Source organism: Myotis daubentonii, chromosome 9 (assembly GCF_963259705.1).
Source record: "Myotis daubentonii chromosome 9, mMyoDau2.1, whole genome shotgun sequence".
NCBI lineage: Eukaryota > Metazoa > Chordata > Mammalia > Chiroptera > Vespertilionidae > Myotis > Myotis daubentonii.
In genome coordinates, this window is record NC_081848.1 from 81,204,577 (window position 1) to 81,225,573 (window position 20,997).

Below are 20,997 nucleotides of genomic sequence, written 5' to 3' on the forward strand. Positions count from 1 at the left end.
GGGTGGGGAAGCAGACGGGAGAGTTAGGAAGCCTTCAGGATGAGGTGATATTTGAGTAGGGCAGTGGTTCTCAGCCTTGGCTGCACATTAGAATCACCTGGGAATCTTTTGAAAATCCTGATTCCTGGTCCTCATCCTCCGGAAATTCTGTTTCTTTGTGATGGGGTGGGGCCACAACATGAGTAACAAAGAAACAGAATTTCCGGAGGATGAGGCCCAGAGATCAGAATTTTAAAAAGATTCCCAGGTGATTCTAATGTGCAGCCAAGGCTGAGAACCACTGGAGGAGGGTGTTAGTGGGTGAACAGGAGTTTGCTAGGCAGAGAAAGGGAAGGCTGTTCCGGGGGAGCAGCAGAGGCAGAGGCCAAGGGGAGTCTGAGAGGATGCACCGCGTGATCCGGAAACAAGAGGTGTCCAGTAGACTGTGGCCTAGGAGAGGGAGAGTCCAGGAGGGCAGTGAGTGAGCGCTGTGTTCCTTGTCCAGCCTCCATTCCTCTTATTGTGGTGATGCCCCTCAGTTTTCCAGAATCTCCAGTCTGACTGAGCCCACCCCCAAGCTCTAAACGTGGGCCTGAGGCCCAGTCCTGGCTAACCTGAGTCATAGGGATGGGCATATGACCCCAATGAGTTTCAGCCTGGGACTTGCTGGGACTCTTAGGGTTACCAATGTCAAGATGCAAACAAACCCAGGACTGCCAGTGACCAGATCTGCCACCACAAGGAAAGAGTATGTCTGAGAATAAAGCCTGGACAGAGAACAGCAGAGCCAAGAGAAGGAATCTCAGTAACATTGCTTGTGATCCTAGAACCAGCCATACCTGACGCAGAATCCACTCTATGGACCAAGAAATTAAAATTTTTTTCTAATCCAGTTGGGATTGGGCTTCTGTTATTTGCCACTGAGAATCTTTCCCCTTAAAGAATAATTTAAAGGCAAGCGATAGCTCATGAAAACTGCTGAGTGCCATGGGAAGGGAATTAAGGGTCTGTGTGGAGGTGCAACATAAGAATTGCATGTTTTCCATTTAAATTATTTTTGACATGGCAATGCTTTCATGTGGTTCAAAATTCAGAAGCCACAAGAGGCAAAAAGTCTCTCTCTTCCCTCTGTCCCCAGGCACCCGTTCTCTTCGCCATAGACAAGCAGCATTATCAGTTTCTTGTAAACACTTCTACAGATAGTCTTTGCATGTGCAGGCAAAGCCCTTCCCGGGTGTTTTACACAAATGGCAATGTTTAAACAAGTAGAGCCCCAGAGTCCTGCAGGCCCTGATAGCCTGGAGAGAAGCAGGCCCATGGTCGGGGGCAGTGGGACTTACTCGTAGGGGCGTGGAAACCTCATTTTATTGAGCCTCTGCTATTCACGAGTCCTGCACCTTACTTTTTTCAGTTTATTTATATTTATGGCCACTCCCTGTCAGTACACAGAGTATGTCCTGGGTTTCACTTTTTAAAATAAATATATTTTTATTGATTTCAGAGAGGAAGGGAGAGATAGAAACATCAATGATGAGAGAGAATCATTGATCGGCTGCCTCCTGCCCACCCCATACTGGGGATTGAGCCCACAACCCAGGTGTGTGCCCTGACCGGGAATCGAACTGGGACCTCCTGGTTCATAGGTCGATGCTCAACCACTGAGCCACCCTGGCTGGCCTGGGTTTCACTTGTTGATGGCTGCATAGTATTCCCGTGCACTGGAATTTACATAAGTAGTTCTCAGCTGGTGGACATTTCGGTTGTTCCCAGCCTTTTCCTATGACAAGCTGTGCCGCAGTTAGTCATCTTGCACAAATGCTGTTTTACACACGTGTGAGCATAGCTGTGGAATAAGTTCCGAGGGGCTTGGGGGTCAAAGGACACTTTCAGTTGCCATCTGGTCATCTCTGTCTGCTTGTCCTTCTTGTGGGATGTGCCAAGTCCCAGGCCCCCAGCATGGACCACAGGGCCCGTTTCCCCTCAGCCTCCGCAGCCCCTGGCTCTCAGCCTTTCTGATTCCTGTCGGTCTGAAAGGAGCCAGAGGAACCTCAGTGTAGTTTCAGTTTGTGCCTCTCGTGACAGGTGAGCTTGGCCATCTTGTCAGAGGCTTCAGGGCCACTTGAACTTCCTTTCCATGAGTGGGTCGCTTTGGAGAGGGCGGCCTGGCGGAGGCCCAGTTGGAGGCAGGGGACATTTTGGGGACAGTTGGTTCAGCAGAGAGACAGGACTTGCCTCTGGATTGTGGTGTAAAAGCCAGCGTTGGAGATAATAAGATCAAAATATTAGAATTTGGTGGCAGACCAGAACCATGGAGAGAGGAGGAGGGTCAGACCCAGTCCAGGGTGAAGACTTGGGTGATGAGGGTGGGCAGGGAGGCAAGGAGGACGATGAGGCACCAAGGGACATAGAGGATTCTGGGGGTGACGATAATGTGCCACCTGCCCGCTCCCCAATTGTGACTGATGCACAGCACCCTGCCGGCCACACACCCTGGGCAGGGCTCCTGCGGGCCTCTGCGGCCTCAGGCCTCAAGCCACCTCTCCACTTCCTGTGTTCCAGACAGCGGCCTTCCGGCCCACCAGCCGTGCCAGCCCCCTTGCATCACTCTTCCCTTCAGCTCACCTGGCCACCTCCTGCACGTCCTGCAGCTCTCGGCCATGCCGCCTCCGACCCAAGGAAGCCTTCCAGACCCGCAGTCCCGTCATAGACCCTTGGAGGAACCCTGGACCACTGTCTTCTCTACGCCATTGTCACTGATGCATGTGCACCCGCCACTGGACCGTAAGCACCAGTTTCCCCAAAGCGTATGCCATATAGCAGGTGCCCCGTGAATGAGTGAATGGCAGGATGCTGGGGACAGCGAGAAGGGGGTTCTGGGAGAGACAAAGGTTCAGGAAGTAGAAGAGCCTGGAGTCAGTGGCCGGTGGCCTCGCTGTGAGGCACCAACAGAAGCTCTGTGAGCCGGACTCCCAGGCAGCGCATTACAAACGTGACCGGATGTGCAGAGCTGGAGGGCGGGGAGCTGTATATATATGTGTGTTTTTCTTTCTTTTAAAGTCATCCATGCTTATGGCAAAAGATTTCACACAGGACATGAGAATGGACATGACAAAGAAGCCTTTTGACACCATCCCCAGAGGTAGCCACTGTTACTAGAAAGATCCTAAGGGGCAGGGTATCTGAAGGGGACTTGCCCGCTCAGGGGAAAGGGCCTCACGAGAAGGCTGCCGGGATCAGGAACGGACCTGCCTTCGTCCCTCCCTGGCCCAGTGCGCCTCCTGCTGCTGCCGGCTTTGTCGTGGGACCCCCACGGCCTCAGCGGGGCTGCGGGCCTGGAGCCCACCTTGGCCACCCTGCTTCTCCCCTTTCCCACTCCTCTGGGGTGGGGCCTGCTGACGGGGCCCTGGAAGACCTGGGAGCAGGCAGAGGCGACAGGCTCAGCTGGGACCTGAAGGCTGGGGGCTGACGCCTGGGCCCTCAGGGAGCAGTGTGCAGGGATCAGAGGTCAGCAGGGTCACCGGGCAGCAGCTGTCCCTGAGACCTCCGAGAGGCCCCTGGGCCGGGCAGCTGCAGGGTTCTCAGCTGTCAGGCAGGCTCTGGGCAGGGAGGAGCCGGAGGAGAAGGGAGGGTCTGGGTAGAAAAATCTGGAGCTGGCCCTGGGCCCAGCTGTGTCCAGGACAGAAGGGCCCCTGGGCACCTGGGGCCGTTATTTCCAGAACAGTCCCAGAGGGAGCAGATAGGTGTGGCCGCTCAGCGGCAGAAGACCACGAGTTGTGTCATTCCCGGTATGTGACAGGCCCCGAACAGGCAACGCCATAGAGACAGGAAGTGGAATCGCGGTTCCCAAGGGCTGGGTGGGGAGGAGGTGGTGACTGCTAATGGGTATGGAGTTTCTTTTTGGGGTGATAAAAATATTCTGGAATTAGATAGTGGCGATGTTTGCACTATGTTGTGAATATACTAAAAACCCTTTAACTGTACACATTAAAATGGTGAAGTTTATGTTCTTTTTATATTTCAGTAACAATTTTTAAATGTTTTTTTTTTTTTTTTAAATCTGCCCAGCTGGTGTGGCTCAGTGGTTGAGTATTGATCCAGGATCCAAAAGGTCACTGGATCGATTCCAGGTCAGGGCACATGCCCAGGTTGCTGGCTCATCCCCAGGAGGGGGTGTGCAGGAGGCAGCCGATCGATGATGTTTCTATCTATCCTTCTCCCTTCCTCTCTCTAAAAATCAATTTAAAAATATTTTAAAAATCTAACTATCCTAGTCAGTGGAGGGCTTCTGTAGTTAGAGCGCTCGCAGTCTGGGGGCAACCATCCAGGACTGTCCCCCCCCCGGAGTGGCTCTCAGGTGGCTCAGCCAGGAGCCCCAGGTCAGAGGGAAGTTAACGTGTCCCAAAGAGAGAAGTGGCCACTCCCAGCACCAGGGGAAGCAGCAGGGCCCAGCTGAGCCGGCTGGGTGACCCGAGGTCAGGCAGCGAAAGGAAACACCAAGTCCAAAGAGGCTGCAGAAGGCAGAGCAGAATGGAGGGCCCGAGGAGCGGACATGGCCCTGCCCTTGCCTTCACCCCTAGAGCCCGTTCCCTCAATTCCCAGCTTTGTTCTGGGTACCCACTTGGGTTTCTATGCAGCCGTCAGCTCTCCCCTGCCCTCAGGCTCCCCCACCAGCGTGAGGAAGAGGCAAAGGGCAGGGCTGGGGCTTGGGTATGGAAGGAGAAACTTGGTAAGAGCTTCACCTTTCGGCTTGTGTCTCAAGGACACAAGGCACAACCAGGACCCGGGAGAGTCTACCAAGAATCTGAAGTAGTGGCCCCAGAAGTCCAAGCCCAGCCCAGGCTCCTCGCTTCCTCCACCCCCCAACTTCAGCCAGAGGGCCCATGTCCCCACCAGGTGGGAGCAAGAGGGATGACGCTAAGAAACCAGTGACTCAGCTGGAGGGGCCCGGCAGCTGCTGGGCACGGACTTCCTGACAAGGGAACCATCTGGGGGCAGAGGCGCACCTCCTCCAGGCCTGGCTGCTCTCTGCCTCACACCCTGCTTTCTTGCTTGCTTTTTGTTTAAGTTTGAAATGCCTACTCTGACCTTCCCGGATCATTTCCAAGTCACACGACTTGTATCCAGGCAACGGCTCTCGATCCCATTCATTCCAGGCGGCTCCAGCTTTCTTCCCGGGAGGCCGCACACCCAGCATCTCGGGCCTTGCATGCGCGCCACCCCCCCGCCCATGCAGCTCTCTCCTCCCCCTCTGCCGGCTGCCCCCATCCCACCGGGCCTCTGGGTCCTCCTGAGTCGGTCAAGGAGATGGGGCCTCTCCGGACCTTGCCAAGTGGGGACCAAGATGTTAGCCTTCAAGGCTTCTTCAGCAGCAGCATGAAAATATCTGCCAAGAGCCATGGCTCCCCAAGAGCCACACGGGCTCACGTGATAGGGCTTGTTTATCATGGCTGAGGGCCTGTTGCTTCATCTTCCCAAGCAAGGGTTTCCCAAGGAGGGGGCGTGCTGAGCGGACATGGGGCTTGGTGGAAATAAGATGACATTCTTGAACCGGGCAACTGTATCATGTGGAAGAGGGGCCTGAGCTCCAAAATGCCACATCCGGAGCACAAGTCACGCTGCCCCTCAGATCGCAGCCGGGAGCTTTGGGCGTGGGGAATTCTGGGAGGGAGATCAGCTCCCCAAGCTGGGGCTTGTCTCCGATTCTTGTCTGCAGAGGAGGCGCCTAGAAAACGAATGAGGCACAACAGCAGCTGCTTGTTTTCAAAGAGAGACCAGTTCTCCCAAGTCCCGTCAGATCTGTCATCGATTCCGCTGGAGGGGGGAGGCAAAGGTTGGTGCTGTTGGTTACCTATTTATCTCTGACTCAAGGCACAGGCATTAGCCCCGCTGCTCCCTCGGCCCGGCAGCTGGGGGTGTCCTGTCTTGGCTTTGGCACGTGAGGCAGGACCGTCTGCCAGTTTAGGGCAGAAACCCACTCCACGTTTAGCCAGAGGCAGCCTTTCCTCGATGCTGGGACCACGGCATGCGGTCGTGTTGGGGATCCTGGAAGGCCTGGCCTGCCGTGTTCTGGGCTATAGGTGGGCGCAGCGCCTCTGTGCAGCTTGGCGGAGCCAGCTCCGGGGAATCCGGCCTTGGCACAGCTCCGGGAGGCCGCCCCCTCCAGATGGAGAGGTCAGGCTGGGACCACAGTATGCATGTGAGAGCGGCGGGAGGGCCAGGCACGCAGCCAGCCGCTCGCTCTGCAGCCCCGCTCCTGGCCTGGGCCGGCGCACCTCGTCAGCAAGAGGCGTGGGGGCCTTGGGAGGAGCTCAGGAGGACCCAGGCTGGGGCCGGCCAGAAAGCCAGGGTGACAGCCACTGTCTTCTCTGGACAGAGTTCAAGGAGGCAACCTTCTTATTCACCACCAGGAAAAAGAAAGAGTGGGCGAGAGATTAGACCCAGAAGTTACACTCAGAATTTACTTTCATTTCTCCAAGAGTTATTTCTGTGTCTGATTCAGGTAGAAAGTCACCAGCCGTCTTGCTTTTCCTGAGCGTGCTGCAGCCCCAGCCAGTTCGCTCTGGGCTTGTGTGTCAGAAACAAAAGCGTTCTCCCAGAGCCGCTCAAGCCCGGGCAGCCGCACACGCCTTCCCTGCCGGGCCCTCTCCCCTGCAGTTGGCTGCCTCTGCTCCTTCACCTTCCAACAGTTGGGATCTTGTCAGAGGGCCACTCCTGGGCTCTTGGCGGCTACGGCTACACGAGGGCCCGCGCAGTGGGGGACGGTAAAGCACCCCAGGCCTCAGATCCTCACCACCTGGGCGGCAACACACGGACTCCGCCTCCCCTCCCCGTCCATGGTCTGCCTCCTGATGTAGAGTCGGCCATAGGTGCCCCCCACCTGCCCTTTGGTGAGGCGCCCAGGGTTCACACAGACGCAGCCGAGGACGTCCTGGGAAAGGAGAGGAGACTGGGTTTGGAAAGGCCAAAACTAGGACTGCTGTGACGAAGTTGGAATTATCTAACACATGTCAAACGGTTTTATAAAATGGAAAGGAATGGAACAAGACACATCTTAAGTCAAATATGTGAGCTTCTTACTGTAAAACTGAATTCCTTTGGCGTCTCTGAAACAGAATGGAGGTCACTAGGCAGATGGCAATCAGCTCCCAAACTTGGAGACACATGTGACCTGGCTGATTTCCAACGTGAAAAAGTTTACCACTTGCCAACCCAGAGCCAGTTCAATGTGAGGCTGACAAGAGGGGGATTGGTTGGGGGAGTCCCAAATCCCAGGGGTCCAATCCCAGGTGGGCGGGGCCTCCGTGGCAGAGATGAGAACGCTGACGCAGCCTCCAAGTTCTCAGGGCAGAGGCCACTTGGAGGTCAAATCAGAATTCAGGGGTGGACAGGCAAGCGCATGTGTGAACCGGTCCCCGGGCCACCCCGGCAGGGCCCCCGAGGGCTATTGTTTGAGGGCCATACTTCCTGCCTCTGGAGCTCCCAGGCTGGGCTGACTGAGTACCAAGCTCTGGGGGGAGAGGGGAGCACGGGGATGTCATTTACTGAAGTGTTTTACTAACAGATTTTTTTTCTAGTCCTACCACCGTCCCTGTCAGCAGACCCATGAAGAGTGGGTGTGGTGGTCTAGAAGGGAAAGTCAGAGACTGCTTCTGGCCTGTCTGGGGAAAGCGGAGTCCAATCTTACCTTGACAAAGTATCTGAGCTCTGAGGGGACTATGAGGACATCTGGGGTGACGGGCAGCTGTGCATAGGCATAGAAACTCTCATAGTCAATGGCCATGTCTTCCTGGGGAGGGTACAGTGGGTAGTAGCTACAGAGATGGAGAGAAACAGTCAGAGCAGCTGATCCAGGTTCAGGACCCCCTTCCCACATGGAGGCCCTCTATGTCACGGGTCCCCACGCCATCACTCTTTTCCTTGCCTCTCTGTGTTTGGGGGACAGAACACAGGCTTGTCATCACAGGGGGGAGCTCCCTGGTAGTGGCCTGGGGAAGGCTCTCATGATCAAATCTGCCAGAGCTGCATGAGCCCAAAGCAATCTCCCCACGGCCAGTCATGGTTCCAGGAAGCGAGCTCACCTCCTCTGCGTCAGGATGTGCTTGAGTATTCGGCTGAATCTGTCTGAAGTTCCAGAAGCACTGGGGAAGGCAGATAAGAAAGAAATGGAATGCAGAGCCTTGCTTTTCAGTTTCTGTTTCTCTTCGGGAGGAGAGGATTTGATAAACTACAGCGAGACTACATGGCCAAGGCAAGAGGGTCCCTCTGGGGAAGGTTAAAGACCCACCCACAAGTAGCTCGGTCTTTTCCCACACGAGGGGCAGGATGCTGGGTTAGGAAGGGAAAGAGCAGGAATCCCCTGTGATCAAAACCATGACAGCCAGCGCTGGGTTGTGCAAGAGCACGCAGCGTCTGCACCAGCGAGGGAGCATGTAGCCGGGGTGACCCTCACAATTCAACTCTCCGCCAACAAGCACACGCCCATGTTCACACGACTGCAGAACCTACGCGCACAGATCTGGCTGCAGCTGATTCTCTGCAGAGCCACACACTGCTCTGGTGGGGAACAGCCTCCCAAGTTCACAGGTCATCCGCCACCAACGGGGACGCCCACCCTTATTTAGGTCAGAAATGTGGGAGGAGAAAAGCAGATAAACTTCTATCACCATAAATTAAATGCAGACAACAAGGTTTTTTGGGGTCTCAAACACGGTAGAGACAAGTGCTAATAGAAACAAAGGCTCCAACGGCTCCTCTCCCATGGCCCCAGGGTGTGGTGGAGAGCCAGCTGTCCTGCCTGGGGGTGGAATGAGTGCCTCACCTGCTGATCTCCTCGGCCCCCATGTGGAAGAGCAGGTCCGTGGACGTCAAGCCAAAGACCAGGCCATTTATAGAGAGGCTGCAGGGGTCGGACACAAACTGCACTCGCTAAAATGAGAAGGGGTTGAGATGCACATTTACACACCAAGCTCAAAACTTATGAAAGTTGGGGGTCTCCAAGGGCTTAGGGAGCCCAAACCAGCGCACAGTAATTTATGAGCACAAGTGCCTGCTAACAATAGCTTAAGCCTGGCCGGGGTGGCTCAGTGGTTGAGCGTCAACCTGTGAACCAGGAGGTCATGGTTTGGTTCCAGGTCAGAGCACAAGCCTGGGTTGCAGGCTCGATCCCCAGTCAGGGCATGCAGGAGGCAGCCAATTAATGATTCTCTCATCACTGATGTTTCTATCTCTCTCTCTCCCTCTCCCTTCCTCTCTAAAATCAATAGAAATAAATATATATTTTTAAAAGAGTAGTAGCTTAAGGTTCAGGTCCTGTGCATGCCCCAAAAAGGCATCTTCACCTCCACTTCGGGGACAGAGCTGGTCACCTGCGGCACATTCAATTCTGGCTGCCTGCTGGTCAAGGAGGGGACCTGGTACCTTTTTGTCCTCATGAGGCAGATCGTAGTTGAAAGGCGGCTGTGGGTACACAGGCTCATGGTGCACATCTCTCAACGAGGGGACAAAGACGAGGTGGGAACCGGAGCTACTTCGTCATAAAATGATCAGAAGAGGGAGAACAATGAGCGCAGGTTAGTGAGGACAACTGGACGACAGTAAGACATCAGGGCTGTACAGACCCTGCTTCCAGGGAAGAATTTCAGAACCGAACTCTCCTACGAACATAGGTGCCACTTCCCGTGGGACAATTGTGCTCATTCACACATCCACCTTGACCTGGAGCAGTCACCCAGGATGCATTCTCTTGGCTCTCTGTGATGAGGAGAAGATGGGACTACTGTTTGGTAGAGAAGTTAGGATGGAGAAAATCTAGAAAGACAGGATTTGACCATAGGATCAGAGCCTCAGAGCCAGAGCTGAAACCACGATGTGGCTTAAAGGCGTTAAGTCTCGGGACAGAGCTCTTGCCTGGGGAGCGACCCGGCACATTAATCAGACCTGGAGACCACAGCCTCCTACTGATCAAGCCCTGGGTCACAGAGCCGCATCCAGGACCAGGACGGAGAGGGCTTCAGAGCGACGGGGAAACCTGATTGGCTTCTCCCAGAGCCAGCCCCTCCCCTCTTCCCTGGGGAAGCGATGCGCTCAGTTCTTATTTCGCAGCAGACAGCCTTGTAAAAACGAAAGACATTTAACAGCAACAGTAAAAGCATAGCTGACAGATGTTTCCTTTGATGGAGGCAGGAGGAGAATCCCTAGGGTTACAACGCATAAGCGATATAAAAACCTTTAACTCTGGGAGCAATTGTTATCCTCCCCAGCCACACAAAGAGGAAAAAGCCCCATTTCCTTGGCTCCCTCAGCTGTGCGTGGCAGAAGGGCCTATTATAAACCAAAGAGGCGTAAAGCGGACTCGGGCTTATTTAAAGCCCACCAGGAACTCTCACTGCCATCTCCTTCTTACACGTAAAGGGTGGCCTTCCCAAATGCAGCTAATGGCCAAAGCTGCCTTGTATAGGATAAAGGTGCTGGTGACTGTTGTCACACTTGTCCCTTGCATGTCACCCTGCTCATGTGAACTGAGACTTCTGCAACAGAAAATCAGAATCTTGAGACCGAAGGAACTTTACATATTAGTTACAGTTCCCTTGACATTGAAAAATTCACTGTAATTATCCAAGACTACCCATTTGGTGCCAGAGTCTAGCAAGCAGGCCGGGGAACCTGAATGGACAGCCTGTGCTCCAGGCCCCAGGGGCTCAGTCTTGATGGACACGAAGGTACAGCTGGGCTTTAAGAGGTGGAACTGCTGGCTCAGTGTAGGCGCTGGAAGAGCAATAGTTAAGGAGGAAACAGCTCTTGCTCATGGTGAGGGACTGGCTGCAGGGGGAGGGCTCGGAGAGAAAATTCCAACTATGCTGAGGATTGCACAACCTCATACATCACGGTGGGAGGGCCCTCACACAGGCTCGGCTCCTGAGGGAGGAGGTGCTTTCTCACTGGTTCTGGTCTTTATTGATAAATCAGCTAATGCTCTGCATTTCCGACTGCTCAGGAATAAAAGGAAATTCCCCAAACGAGGACTGTTTATATACTGCTTGGGGGGAGGTGAGGCAGCCTCCCTACCCGCGGGCACACCCTGGCCGCAGATGAAAGTGCCTGGTGGTGCTGGGCGCTGCCCCAGGGTAACAAAGCCTGGTCTGTTCTTTGTTTGTACCGCTGCTGTCAATACCACATGGGGCGAGGAACCCAAACAACCCAATCTCACACTGAAAGCACCCAGCCCCAGGCGCCGTGCTACACAGCCCTGCCTGTCCCCAAGGAGACCTCCGGCCGGCCGACAGCACAGGAACAGCAGCCCTGCTCCTGTTTGTCGGGGTTTATCTCCCGAGCTCTCCAGGTCTGATGAACTCTCGGGGCCACAGCAAACCTGGGAAGCAGAGTCATCTTCACGGGAGGAAGGCAGGAAGAGGCAGTTCCCGCCGCAGCCTGTCACTGCACCATTCAAGTCCCCCAACTCTGGGTCATTTAGGGGCTGTCCACCCCCCCGCCCCCGCCCCATCCACGAGGCCTACCATACCGGCCATGGTGCTGACGGTACAGGAAGGTAGTTTTCAGGCTAATCGACTCTGTGATCAGTTCACTCGGTCAAGGGGTGGAAGAGTAAACATCTTGTTTTAAAATCTACCTTTGTTACAGACTTGTTTTTAAAAGCTTATCCTCAGGAATGCTGGTTTTTTTATGAGCTCAGCTACAGGCAAGCAAATCCCCAGAGACGATCTATCACCTACACCAATCTCTCCCAAACCCAGCACCAGAGAAAAAGGGACAGGAAGTGACTGTTCCTGGAATAGCACCTTTTCTCTCAACTTAGAGCTGCACATTCTTCTCGTCACCCTGTGACCTGCCACAGCTCCTTCCCCGGGTCTATGGCAGGGATTCAAGGTCCCCACCCTGAGTTTCTACCACGGCTGCTCTGGCCACCGGCGATACCCACAAAATGTGGGCAAGCAGTGACTCAGGGGAAGGACTCGGGCTCACCCCAACCATCACTCACACAATGAGAGGGCTAGGCCTCTCGGGATTTTGCTGTGTAAGTCATCACACACTTCCCAGGAACATCCTGGGAAGATTCCGTGGAACATGAGTGTACCGAACAGGAGAAAAGGAAGGAAGTACAGAGCGAGCAAGGGAAGAGCAACATCAAGTGTGTTTATCTTTGTGGTTTGCAAAGACGCCTCAATGCAGCGTCTGTGCACTTGAAGTTCAAGAGTTCTATCTGATCCCTAGTTCAAAAGATGAAAGGATAAGAACTACCCCTCCTTTTGAACAATTTCAGTTTTTAATGGGAAGGAGGCCCAGGAGAAGCCTAGGCAGCTTAAGGCAGCATTTTTCAATTCTGACCTTCGTGTCCCTTCAATAATCGTGCGTAGACACTGCTTGAAAACATCTTCAAATGGACTTGTCAGGAGACAGTTCTGCAAGAAAAGATTGAGAGGGTGGACATTTGGCGATGATTCATTTGTTTAACAATAGATGACCCCACGTACCAGCTGTTGAGCTAAGAGCTGAAGGGGGTGCAAAGGAGGACAGTTCTCTGTCCTCAAGGAGCGGGGTCTAGTGGGGACAGGAACGGAGATCGGGAAATATCTAATCCTCTGGAATATAAGCTGAAACACTAAAAGGATGAGCGTCTGGGTAGATGTCCGGGAAGGGCGAGTTGTGTTAGTGCATCAGGGACAGCAGGACTGGGCCACGGAGCTGAGGGAAGCGGTGTAAGGGACTTCCCTGCATCTGTGCCGACGCCCTCTGGCCTTGGTGTCAGGCGTCACAGAGGAACACCGGGACTCATGTATTTGTATTTCCCTCCCCCAGCTTCCTAATGGCCTTGGATTCTGGTGAAACGAAGCCCTCACATTCCATATCTTTATTTAAATTCCCACTACAATGTCGTTCTGACTACCTATAGGGATTAGATGCAGGGTAACGCCAAGAGATGAAAATAGCCCAGCCAGTGTGTCTCAGTGGTTGAGCCTCGAGTCAGGAACCAAGAGGTTGCGGTTCGATTCCGGGTCAGGACACATGCCCAACTCGATCCCCAATAGGGGGTGGGCAGGAGGCAGCCGATCTATGATGTTTCTCTCTCATCAATGTTTCTATCGCTCTCTCCCTTCTTCTCTGAAGTCAATAAAAATATATTTAAAAAAATAAAACAAAATAAAAAATAGCCTCGGGTGAGGATTAACAACAAAAACAATAAAAACATAAAGTAAAACAAAAAGAGATGACTAACACTGAGGGCACAATTGAATGCAAGTATCCCCCACCCTCCCCCTCATCCCAGTCACTTACCTCAACCTGCTCATGCTTAGCATCCAGGAAAGGGCCAAACTACAGATGAGGGCGAGGAAGAAACGAAAGAACCAAATCAGAACCACGTGCGTCCGTGAGCGCCTTCATAACCCCTCCTAGCAGTTCTTCTCCGTGCCCATCTGTCCTGCCAAGGCTGCGTGTAGAGCCTGGGACAGTTAGCAGATGGGGTGGGTGGCCCCAGCCAAGATCAGACAGAGGCCGTGAGCCCTGGAAGCAGGGAGGCCGCCATGGCCCCATATCCAGGGTACAGCCTCCTACCATACTGGGCTTTTTCTAACCTTCTAAACCAGCGGTTCTCAACCTGTGGGTCGCGACCCCTTTGGGGGTCGAACGACCCTTTCACAGGGGTCACCTAAGACCATCGGAAAACACATATATAATTACATATTGTTTTTGTGATTAATCACTATGCTTTAATTATGTTCAATTCGTAACAATGAAATTGGGGGTCACCACAACATGAGAATTATATTAAAGGGTCGCGGCACTAGGAAGGTTGAGAACCACTGTTCTAAAACCTAGCAAGGGAAACCTACCACGCTGCTAACAGCAGTGCTTTGCACTTAAAAAGAGGACAGTTCAGAGCTTGGAGTAATGACACAGAGGCCAGGATCCTGTAAAGACAAGGAAGGATGGAAAGACCCTGGGCTTTTAGATTAAATTAAGGCCTGTGGACATGTACACCTCTCCAAAGATGCAGGTGAAGAACTAAAAAATACTTTTTAAAAGGGAGGAGAGAAAAAAAAAAAAAGGGAGGAGAATCTGAAACGCTTCCTAAGAAGTTAGACCCGCGCTGGGTCTTTTTCTGAACTGCGGGTCTTCCCACGGGTGCCTGTCTGCGCGAAGCTGTCCCGGGAGGGCCTCCTACCAGGATGCAGACGTCCGGCCGGTCACGGTTGATGATGGTGATCAGGTCAAGCAGGGGGTCATACGTGATGCTGTCGGATGTGGTGTATGGTCCACAGGCCACCAGGACCATCTTTTGCTCAAAATCTAAGAGAGAAAGGATGGTAAGGTGTGGAGTAGATCCTGGGACGGTGGGAGAAAGGACAATTAGGGAGAAATGGCACAGGGTTCAATCAATCGAGTCTCCTTGTGTGTGCAACTCGGGAAACCCAAGAGGAGTAAGACCACATTCCTATCCTCAAAGAATCCTCCACCAGCAGGTGCACAGGTGGGTATGCAAATAACTGGACCACATGACAGGCACGCTCCTAGCAGCGCACGGGAGTGGCGGGAGGAAAGCGGCAGTCAGGAGTACTGATCAAAGTGAGATGTGCTTATACTTCCCCCCTAACTTTTCTTTTTAATCCTCACCCGAGGCTGTTTGGTGTTTTGTTTTAATTTATTTTTAGAGAGAGAGGAAGGGAGAAAGACAGAGAGAGAGAAACACTGATGTGAGAGAGAAACATTGATTGGTGGCCTCTCTTACGTTGCCCCAAATGGGGATCGAACCTGCAACCTTTTGGTGTATGGGACGATGCGCCAACCAATTGAGCCACCTGGCAAGGGCTCCCCCTAATTTTTTTATTGTGGTAAAATACATATAACACAGTTTACCATCTTAACCATCTTAACATTTCAGTGGTATTAAATAAATAAATTCACAATGTTGCGCAACCATCACTACCACCCGTCTCCAAAACTCTTCATCTTGTAAAACTGAAACTGTCCCTGAACAGGCTGGGGTGCAAGGCTGGGAATGAGCAGCTGCTGCGGGATGGGTGCAGGGGTGCTGTGCTCTGGCCACTCCTGTGTTGCCCTTTTCCTCACAGCATCTGCTTTCCTTTGGAGAACCAGCTGCCTGCTCCATAAAGCAGTCTTGGGAGGGAGGGGCTGTAAATTAGGTGCACTGTCCTCCCCTGGCCACGGGACAGGCATGTGACCCAGTGCCAGCCCTTCTTACTCTCCTCCCAGGTTCTGGAATCTCAAGGTGAAGGATCTGAGGAGAGAAAAAAGGCTGCAGCTGACCCATTCCAGCAGAGGTGACCGGATGAGACAGTGGGGAATTCCTGCTACCTGGACACCTAGAGTTGCTAGCTCCTATTCTGGTTCTAGCCTGGATTTCTAGCCGCCTGTCCAGTCTGTGAGCTACCTGGACTTCCTCTAACAAACGCTCTTTTTCTTAATGTGGTCTGAACCAGTTTCGGTAGCTTGCAACAAAACAACAAAATCCAAAGATCCCGGACTTCTTAACATGCAGCTGCAACAAATTACCACAATTAGTGACTTAAAACAACACGCATCTATTTCACAGTTCTAGAGGTCAGAAGTCCTAAAATCAAGGTGCTGGCAGGGCTGTGTTCCTTCTGGAGGTTTGAATCTGTTTCCTTGACTTTTCTCACTTCCAGGGCCACCCACATTCCTTGGCTCATGGCCCCTCCTCCATCCTCAAAGCCAGCAGCCTCACATTTCTAGCCTCAGAAGCTGAGCCTCCTGCCCTCCCTCTTAATGACCCGTCACTACACTGGGCCTCCCTGGATAATCCAGGGTAAACCAGCTCAAGAGCCTTCACTTGTTCACATCTGTAAAGTCCCTTTTGCCACAGACATAACAAATTCACAGGTAACGATACCATGAACTGAGACAGAGAACTTAACGGGAAGAGTAAGTTTCATACAGAGCAGGGGGCAAAGTTAAATTTGGTTCTGCGGTGCCTGCAGGTGATGTAAACCCAGGGCAACTAGCACGTGCCCGGAGGGCAAGACCCACATCTTCCTCTGTGTCCAGGAGTGCCTCGCTCCATACCCTGCTCACAACATCACTGACACCACACTCAGCTGCTTCCAAAGGCTTCCCTGGCACACAGCTCAGGCTCTGGGCATCTCAGCCACCTTTCTTTCTCTTTCTCTCTTTCTCTCTTTCTCTCTTTCTCTCTTTCTCTCTTTCTCTCTTTCTTTCTTTCTTTCTTTCTTTCTTTCTTTCTTTCTTTCTTTCTTTCTTTCTTTCTTTCTTTCCTTCCTTCCTTCCTTCCTTCCTTCCTTCCTTCCTTCCTTCCTTCCTTCCCTTTCTCTCTCTCTCTTTCTTTTCTTTCTCTCTCTCTCTTTCTTCCTTCTTTGCTAATCCTCATATGAGAATATTTTTCCATTGATTTTTAGGGAGAATAGAAGAGAGAGGGAAAAACAGAGAGAAACATCAATGTGAGAGAAAACACACCAATTTGTTGCCTCCTGCACGAGCCCCGAACAGGGCCCGGGCCAGGGAGGAGCCTGCAACTGAGGTACATGCCCTTGATCAGAATTGAATCCAGGACCCTTTGGTCCGCAGGCGAACGCTCTATCCACTAAGCCAAACTGGTAGGGCAACCATTATCGTTTCTTTTCATTCTCTGAAGCTGACCTAACACCACCATGCTACTCATACTGCCATAAACACGTTTTCTGATAAAACGCACAGTATCATCAATTCCTAAATTTCATTCCTCATTCTATGCTGTCGCCAAGAACCACCTCATACCCTATTAATGTGTATGGGTGGTGGCCATCTCACTGTGAATCCTTAATAGTCTTCTTTCTTTACAAAAATGTTTTAAGCCCTAGCCAGTTTGGCTCAGTGGATAGAGTGTCGGCCTGCGGACTAAAGGGTCCCGGGTTCGATCCCAGTCTAGGGCACATGCCTGGGTTGCAGGCTCGATCCCCAGGAGGCAGCTGATCAATGATTCTCTCTTACTGATGTTTCTATCTCTCTCTCCCTCTCTGAAATCAATAAAATATATATATATATATATATATTTTAAATATATTTCTTTATTGATTTCAGAGAGGAAGGGAGAGGGAGAGATAGAAGCAATGATAAGAGAGAATCATTGATTAGCTGTCTGCCGCACGCCCCTAGTGGGGATCGAGCCACAAACCGGGCACGTGCCCTTGGCCGGAATCGAACCCGGGACCCCCCAGTCCGCAGGCCGACACTTTATCCACTGAGCCAAACCAGCTAGGGCAATAAAAAAATATTTTTAAAAAATGCTTTAAATTATTTTGAAGCAAAGTTTGTTAAAATTTATTTTTTTCTTTTCCCATCTGGTTTAGTTACCAAACAACTCTAGGCTCTCTTAGAAATTCATCTAATTTTTTAAATGAACTTTTTATTTTGGAATCACCTTAGACTTATAGCAAAGACAGTACAGAGTTGCTGTATGTATGCTTTTCACCCAGTGGCCCTGATGGCGGCATCTTTCCTACGTTTGTCAAAAGGAAGGAATTAGCGCCGATATATCACTGCTAACGGTTCCTGACTCGATGTGGATGTCACTAGTTTTCCAGTAACGTCCCTTTTCCAGGATCCAATCTAGGGGACCACATTACATTTAAAGAAATTCTTTTTTAAATAGCTCCTAGTTTTCCCTTTTCAGAGCAACCTTCAAATACCTATTAACATTAGCATTGAACGACACGCCTCCGTGCTCAGAACCCAGGTGGCCAGACCCCTGCCTCCCACTGGGCCGCCATCGCTGCGGCTTCCTCCTCCATCCCTGTGGCACTGCACTCCTGGGCCCTGGCCCACCCCGTCAGTGTTGGCACAACAGTGCTTGAACCCAAATTTACCTCCGTCCTCTTCGGCGGGCTGATAAAATGGAAGTGGCACGCCCTTAAAAACAGGAGAAACGAAACTGAGGTCGTGCTCCAGGCATCGCCTTGGTAAGGAAAAGGGTGGGCACCGAACGGGGCATGTTTGAAGTTGTCTGGCTCCATGGGGCTAAAGGCTCACAGAGCTGATGTTATCTGCCGCTTTTCTATATTTGCTCCGAGCGACAAAGAAACCCAGAAAATGGGAGGTCACAGCAAACTCATAGGACACCCAGCAAAAAGTGGGAGCAAAGTGGGAGTGTCCTAAGGAAGGAGGGGAGAGCGGTGTGTCTGCTACTCTCCCTGCATCCTATGAAAATCTGCGGAAGATTACTGCCTAAAGCAGGGACCGGTACACTGCGGCCTGGGCCAAATCTGGCTACCACCTATTCTGTAATAGGCACACAGGCACTCATGGGTTTACACGTTGTCTGTGGCTATGGTTATTAAATATTTACTCTCTGGCCCTTTACAGAAACAGTTTACTACCCCTGGCCTAGAAGTAGGTTCCCACTCCAGAGAGAGAATTGAGAAGCAAGTAAATAGGCTCTTAAAAAGGACAAACTGCACACCGGTGCCCGAGGCAGACCTGGAGGGAGGGCGGGGGACCATGGTACCTCGTAGAGTTTAGTGGCAACAAGCTGTCTACCAGTGGTGTTGATCCCTTCCATAACGACAACCTGAAAGACAAGAAGCAAAACAGGGGAGATAAACGAGAGGTCAGGAATAAATTATTTTGATGTAATTAAAAGTATTGTCCAGCTACTCTCATTTTGTAATTGTAAACTTGGCAGTATTTTTGTAGAAACCAAATTAAGGGGGTTGTATTAGTAATAATAATTATGCTTCACACGATGACCTAGCTTTTACAACAACCCTGTGAGGTAAGAAGTATTATTCCTTTCACAGATGAAGCCACTCTGGCTAAGTAAAATGGCCACAGTCACACACCTCACGGGTGGAGCGGGATCTGAACCTGGGCCTCGGATTCCAGAGCCAAGATCAGAGCACACGAGGGCAAACCGGAATCCCCTCACCGGTGTCCGCTGCTGGGCCTGTGCCCCAGGCACATCTCATGGCAGCGGAGGCTGAAAGCCAGGAGCAGAGGCCAGCAATGAAAAGCTTATTCCTCCAGCCACAGTCCAGCACACAGACTGCAGAAGAAAGAGCATGCCGCGTCCCGTCTCACCTGCCCGGGAAACAGAGAGTATTCTTTGAGCTCAGATAAATCCACTGGAACTCGAGCGCCAGAGGAATGTTCTCGATCTCCCTCCAGAATCACCGACTTGTTGTTCAGCTTCCCATTGCTATCACAGCCAATCTGGCCCAGCAGCGTGACAGGCTCCTGCGGAAGGAAGGTTGCAACAAAAGAACGATACAATCTTTGGGACAGAAGCTCATCTTCTGAAGTCAACAGGGTGAATAGCAAAGCAAAACCCAAGTAACAACACACCTTATTTTGGCGGGTATCATTTTACGCTAGTGATGAGCGTCATCACCGACTCTCAGGGGTGTTAGAGCTCTTAAAGGGGTCCAGTCTGCCCACCTAATGCTTGAGACCCTCTAAGTGGCACCATTAAGCTTGAGCATCTCTATGAAGGGGAACTTGCCCCCACACCCCGAGAGCAGCCCACTGCATCTCGGCATAGCTATAGCTGTTAATAATAGCTCACATGTATTGAGCTTACTAAATACCAGGCACTGTTCTAAAGGCTTACGTGTATTAACTCATTGAGTCCTCACAACAGCTGCGAGGAAGATACTATTACTGCACCCATTTTACAGACGAGAAAACTGAGCAACAGAGACACTAGATTATTTAGTCACAGTTAAACAGTGAGTGCAGCCTGGCTTTGAAGCCTGGCAGTTTGGCTCTATTGCAGGGATGGAGAGCATCCGGCCCATGGGCTGTATGAGGCCCCCGAAATCATTTGGTCTGGCCCTGCCAAGGCATTAGGGGTGAGTTAATTAAATGCTTAACCAAGTATAACAGGCTAATTTTTTTGGGGGGGGTGTGTGCTAATTTTTCAGTTGATAATTTTGTGTGGCCTGTGAATGATGTTATAAGTATCCAAATGGCCCTTGGCAGAAAAAAGGTTCCCCACCCCTGCCCTACAGCCATATCCTTAACCACACGCTATGCTTACTGCCTCTTAACCGGAAGCTCTTCGTTAAATTGAGCTGAAATTTCTCTTCCTGTGGCTTTTTCTGTACTGTTCCCATTCCTTGGGGCAAACTGAGGAAGTCTAATCTTTTCCCACAAGATCATGCATCCTTGTCCCCCTCCACTACTTCCTTCCAGTTCCTCCCAAACTTCCTCATATCACATGGTTTCACATTATCTTCTCCACTGGTCATTCTTCTCAGAATGAAAACATGACCGAGGTACCTTAAAGACTCTTCTAGAACACAGCTCCCTCTAGCAGCGGTTCTCAACCTGTGGGTCGCGAACAATGAAAATACATCCTGCATATCAGATATTTACATTACGATTCATAACAGTAGCAAAATTACAGTTATGAAGTAGCGACGAAAATAATTTTATGGTTGGGGGTCACCACCACATGAGGAACTGTATGAAAAGGTCGCGGCATTAGGAAGGTTGAGAACCACTGTTTCAAATGCACTGGCACATATGCCAGATTAAACCACGATGTAAAGACACTACTGGCAGCAGCTAGTTCATAACAACAGAGACCAAACAAGGAAGAGACTGTGAAACCCGTTTCTGGAACTCCTATCCTTGCTGTTGTCCTCACAGTCTGACACTGAATGCTTAAGGCCCTCCATCTTTGCTGTGTGCAGGATCCGAACCCAAGTGCAAAGACAATGACTGTGTCATAAACCAGAGAGGATTTGTAAGTCTTTCTTCAAAAGGACCCATTTTACCAAATCGAACCAGGGTAGATGTTCTAACCAGCATGTAGACAAGAAGTGAAAAGGGACACAACAGGATGCTTTTCACCAGGGGTTAAACAATATAGTATCAATTAGGAAGGACTATTGGAACAATTCTTACTTGTGCTGGAACTAGAACAGGAGTAAAAGCCTCAATCTTGTAATGTTCCTTGAGCTCACTGCCAAGTTCTTCTATCTTACAGGTCAGAACTGAAATCCCAAGGGGAAAACATATTGTGTTTAA

At 51.4% G+C, this 20,997-nt stretch overlaps 1 protein-coding gene across 2 annotated transcripts in view; it reads right to left on the bottom strand.

The window, feature by feature from the left end:
• Positions 1-6,415: 6,415 nt before the first annotated feature.
• POLA2 (DNA polymerase alpha 2, accessory subunit) overlaps positions 6,416-20,997 on the bottom strand; it is a 29,616-nt gene continuing 15,034 nt past the window's right edge. The window contains exons 7-18 of one of the 2 annotated variants that reach the window (XM_059710137.1): positions 20,875-20,963; positions 19,045-19,200; positions 18,473-18,535; positions 17,835-17,877; positions 14,159-14,283; positions 13,270-13,308; positions 12,322-12,395; positions 9,397-9,505; positions 8,798-8,904; positions 8,058-8,117; positions 7,664-7,790; positions 6,416-6,907 (exon numbers count right to left, since the gene is read on the bottom strand). In XM_059710137.1, coding sequence (XP_059566120.1) covers positions 6,758-6,907; positions 7,664-7,790; positions 8,058-8,117; positions 8,798-8,904; positions 9,397-9,505; positions 12,322-12,395; positions 13,270-13,308; positions 14,159-14,283; positions 17,835-17,877; positions 18,473-18,535; positions 19,045-19,200; positions 20,875-20,963 — 1,142 coding nt within the window. In that variant the 3' untranslated portion in view covers positions 6,416-6,757. The remainder of the gene's footprint in view (positions 6,908-7,663; positions 7,791-8,057; positions 8,118-8,797; positions 8,905-9,396; positions 9,506-12,321; positions 12,396-13,269; positions 13,309-14,158; positions 14,284-17,834; positions 17,878-18,472; positions 18,536-19,044; positions 19,201-20,874; positions 20,964-20,997) is intronic. The other variant, XM_059710138.1, reaches the window with a different exon arrangement.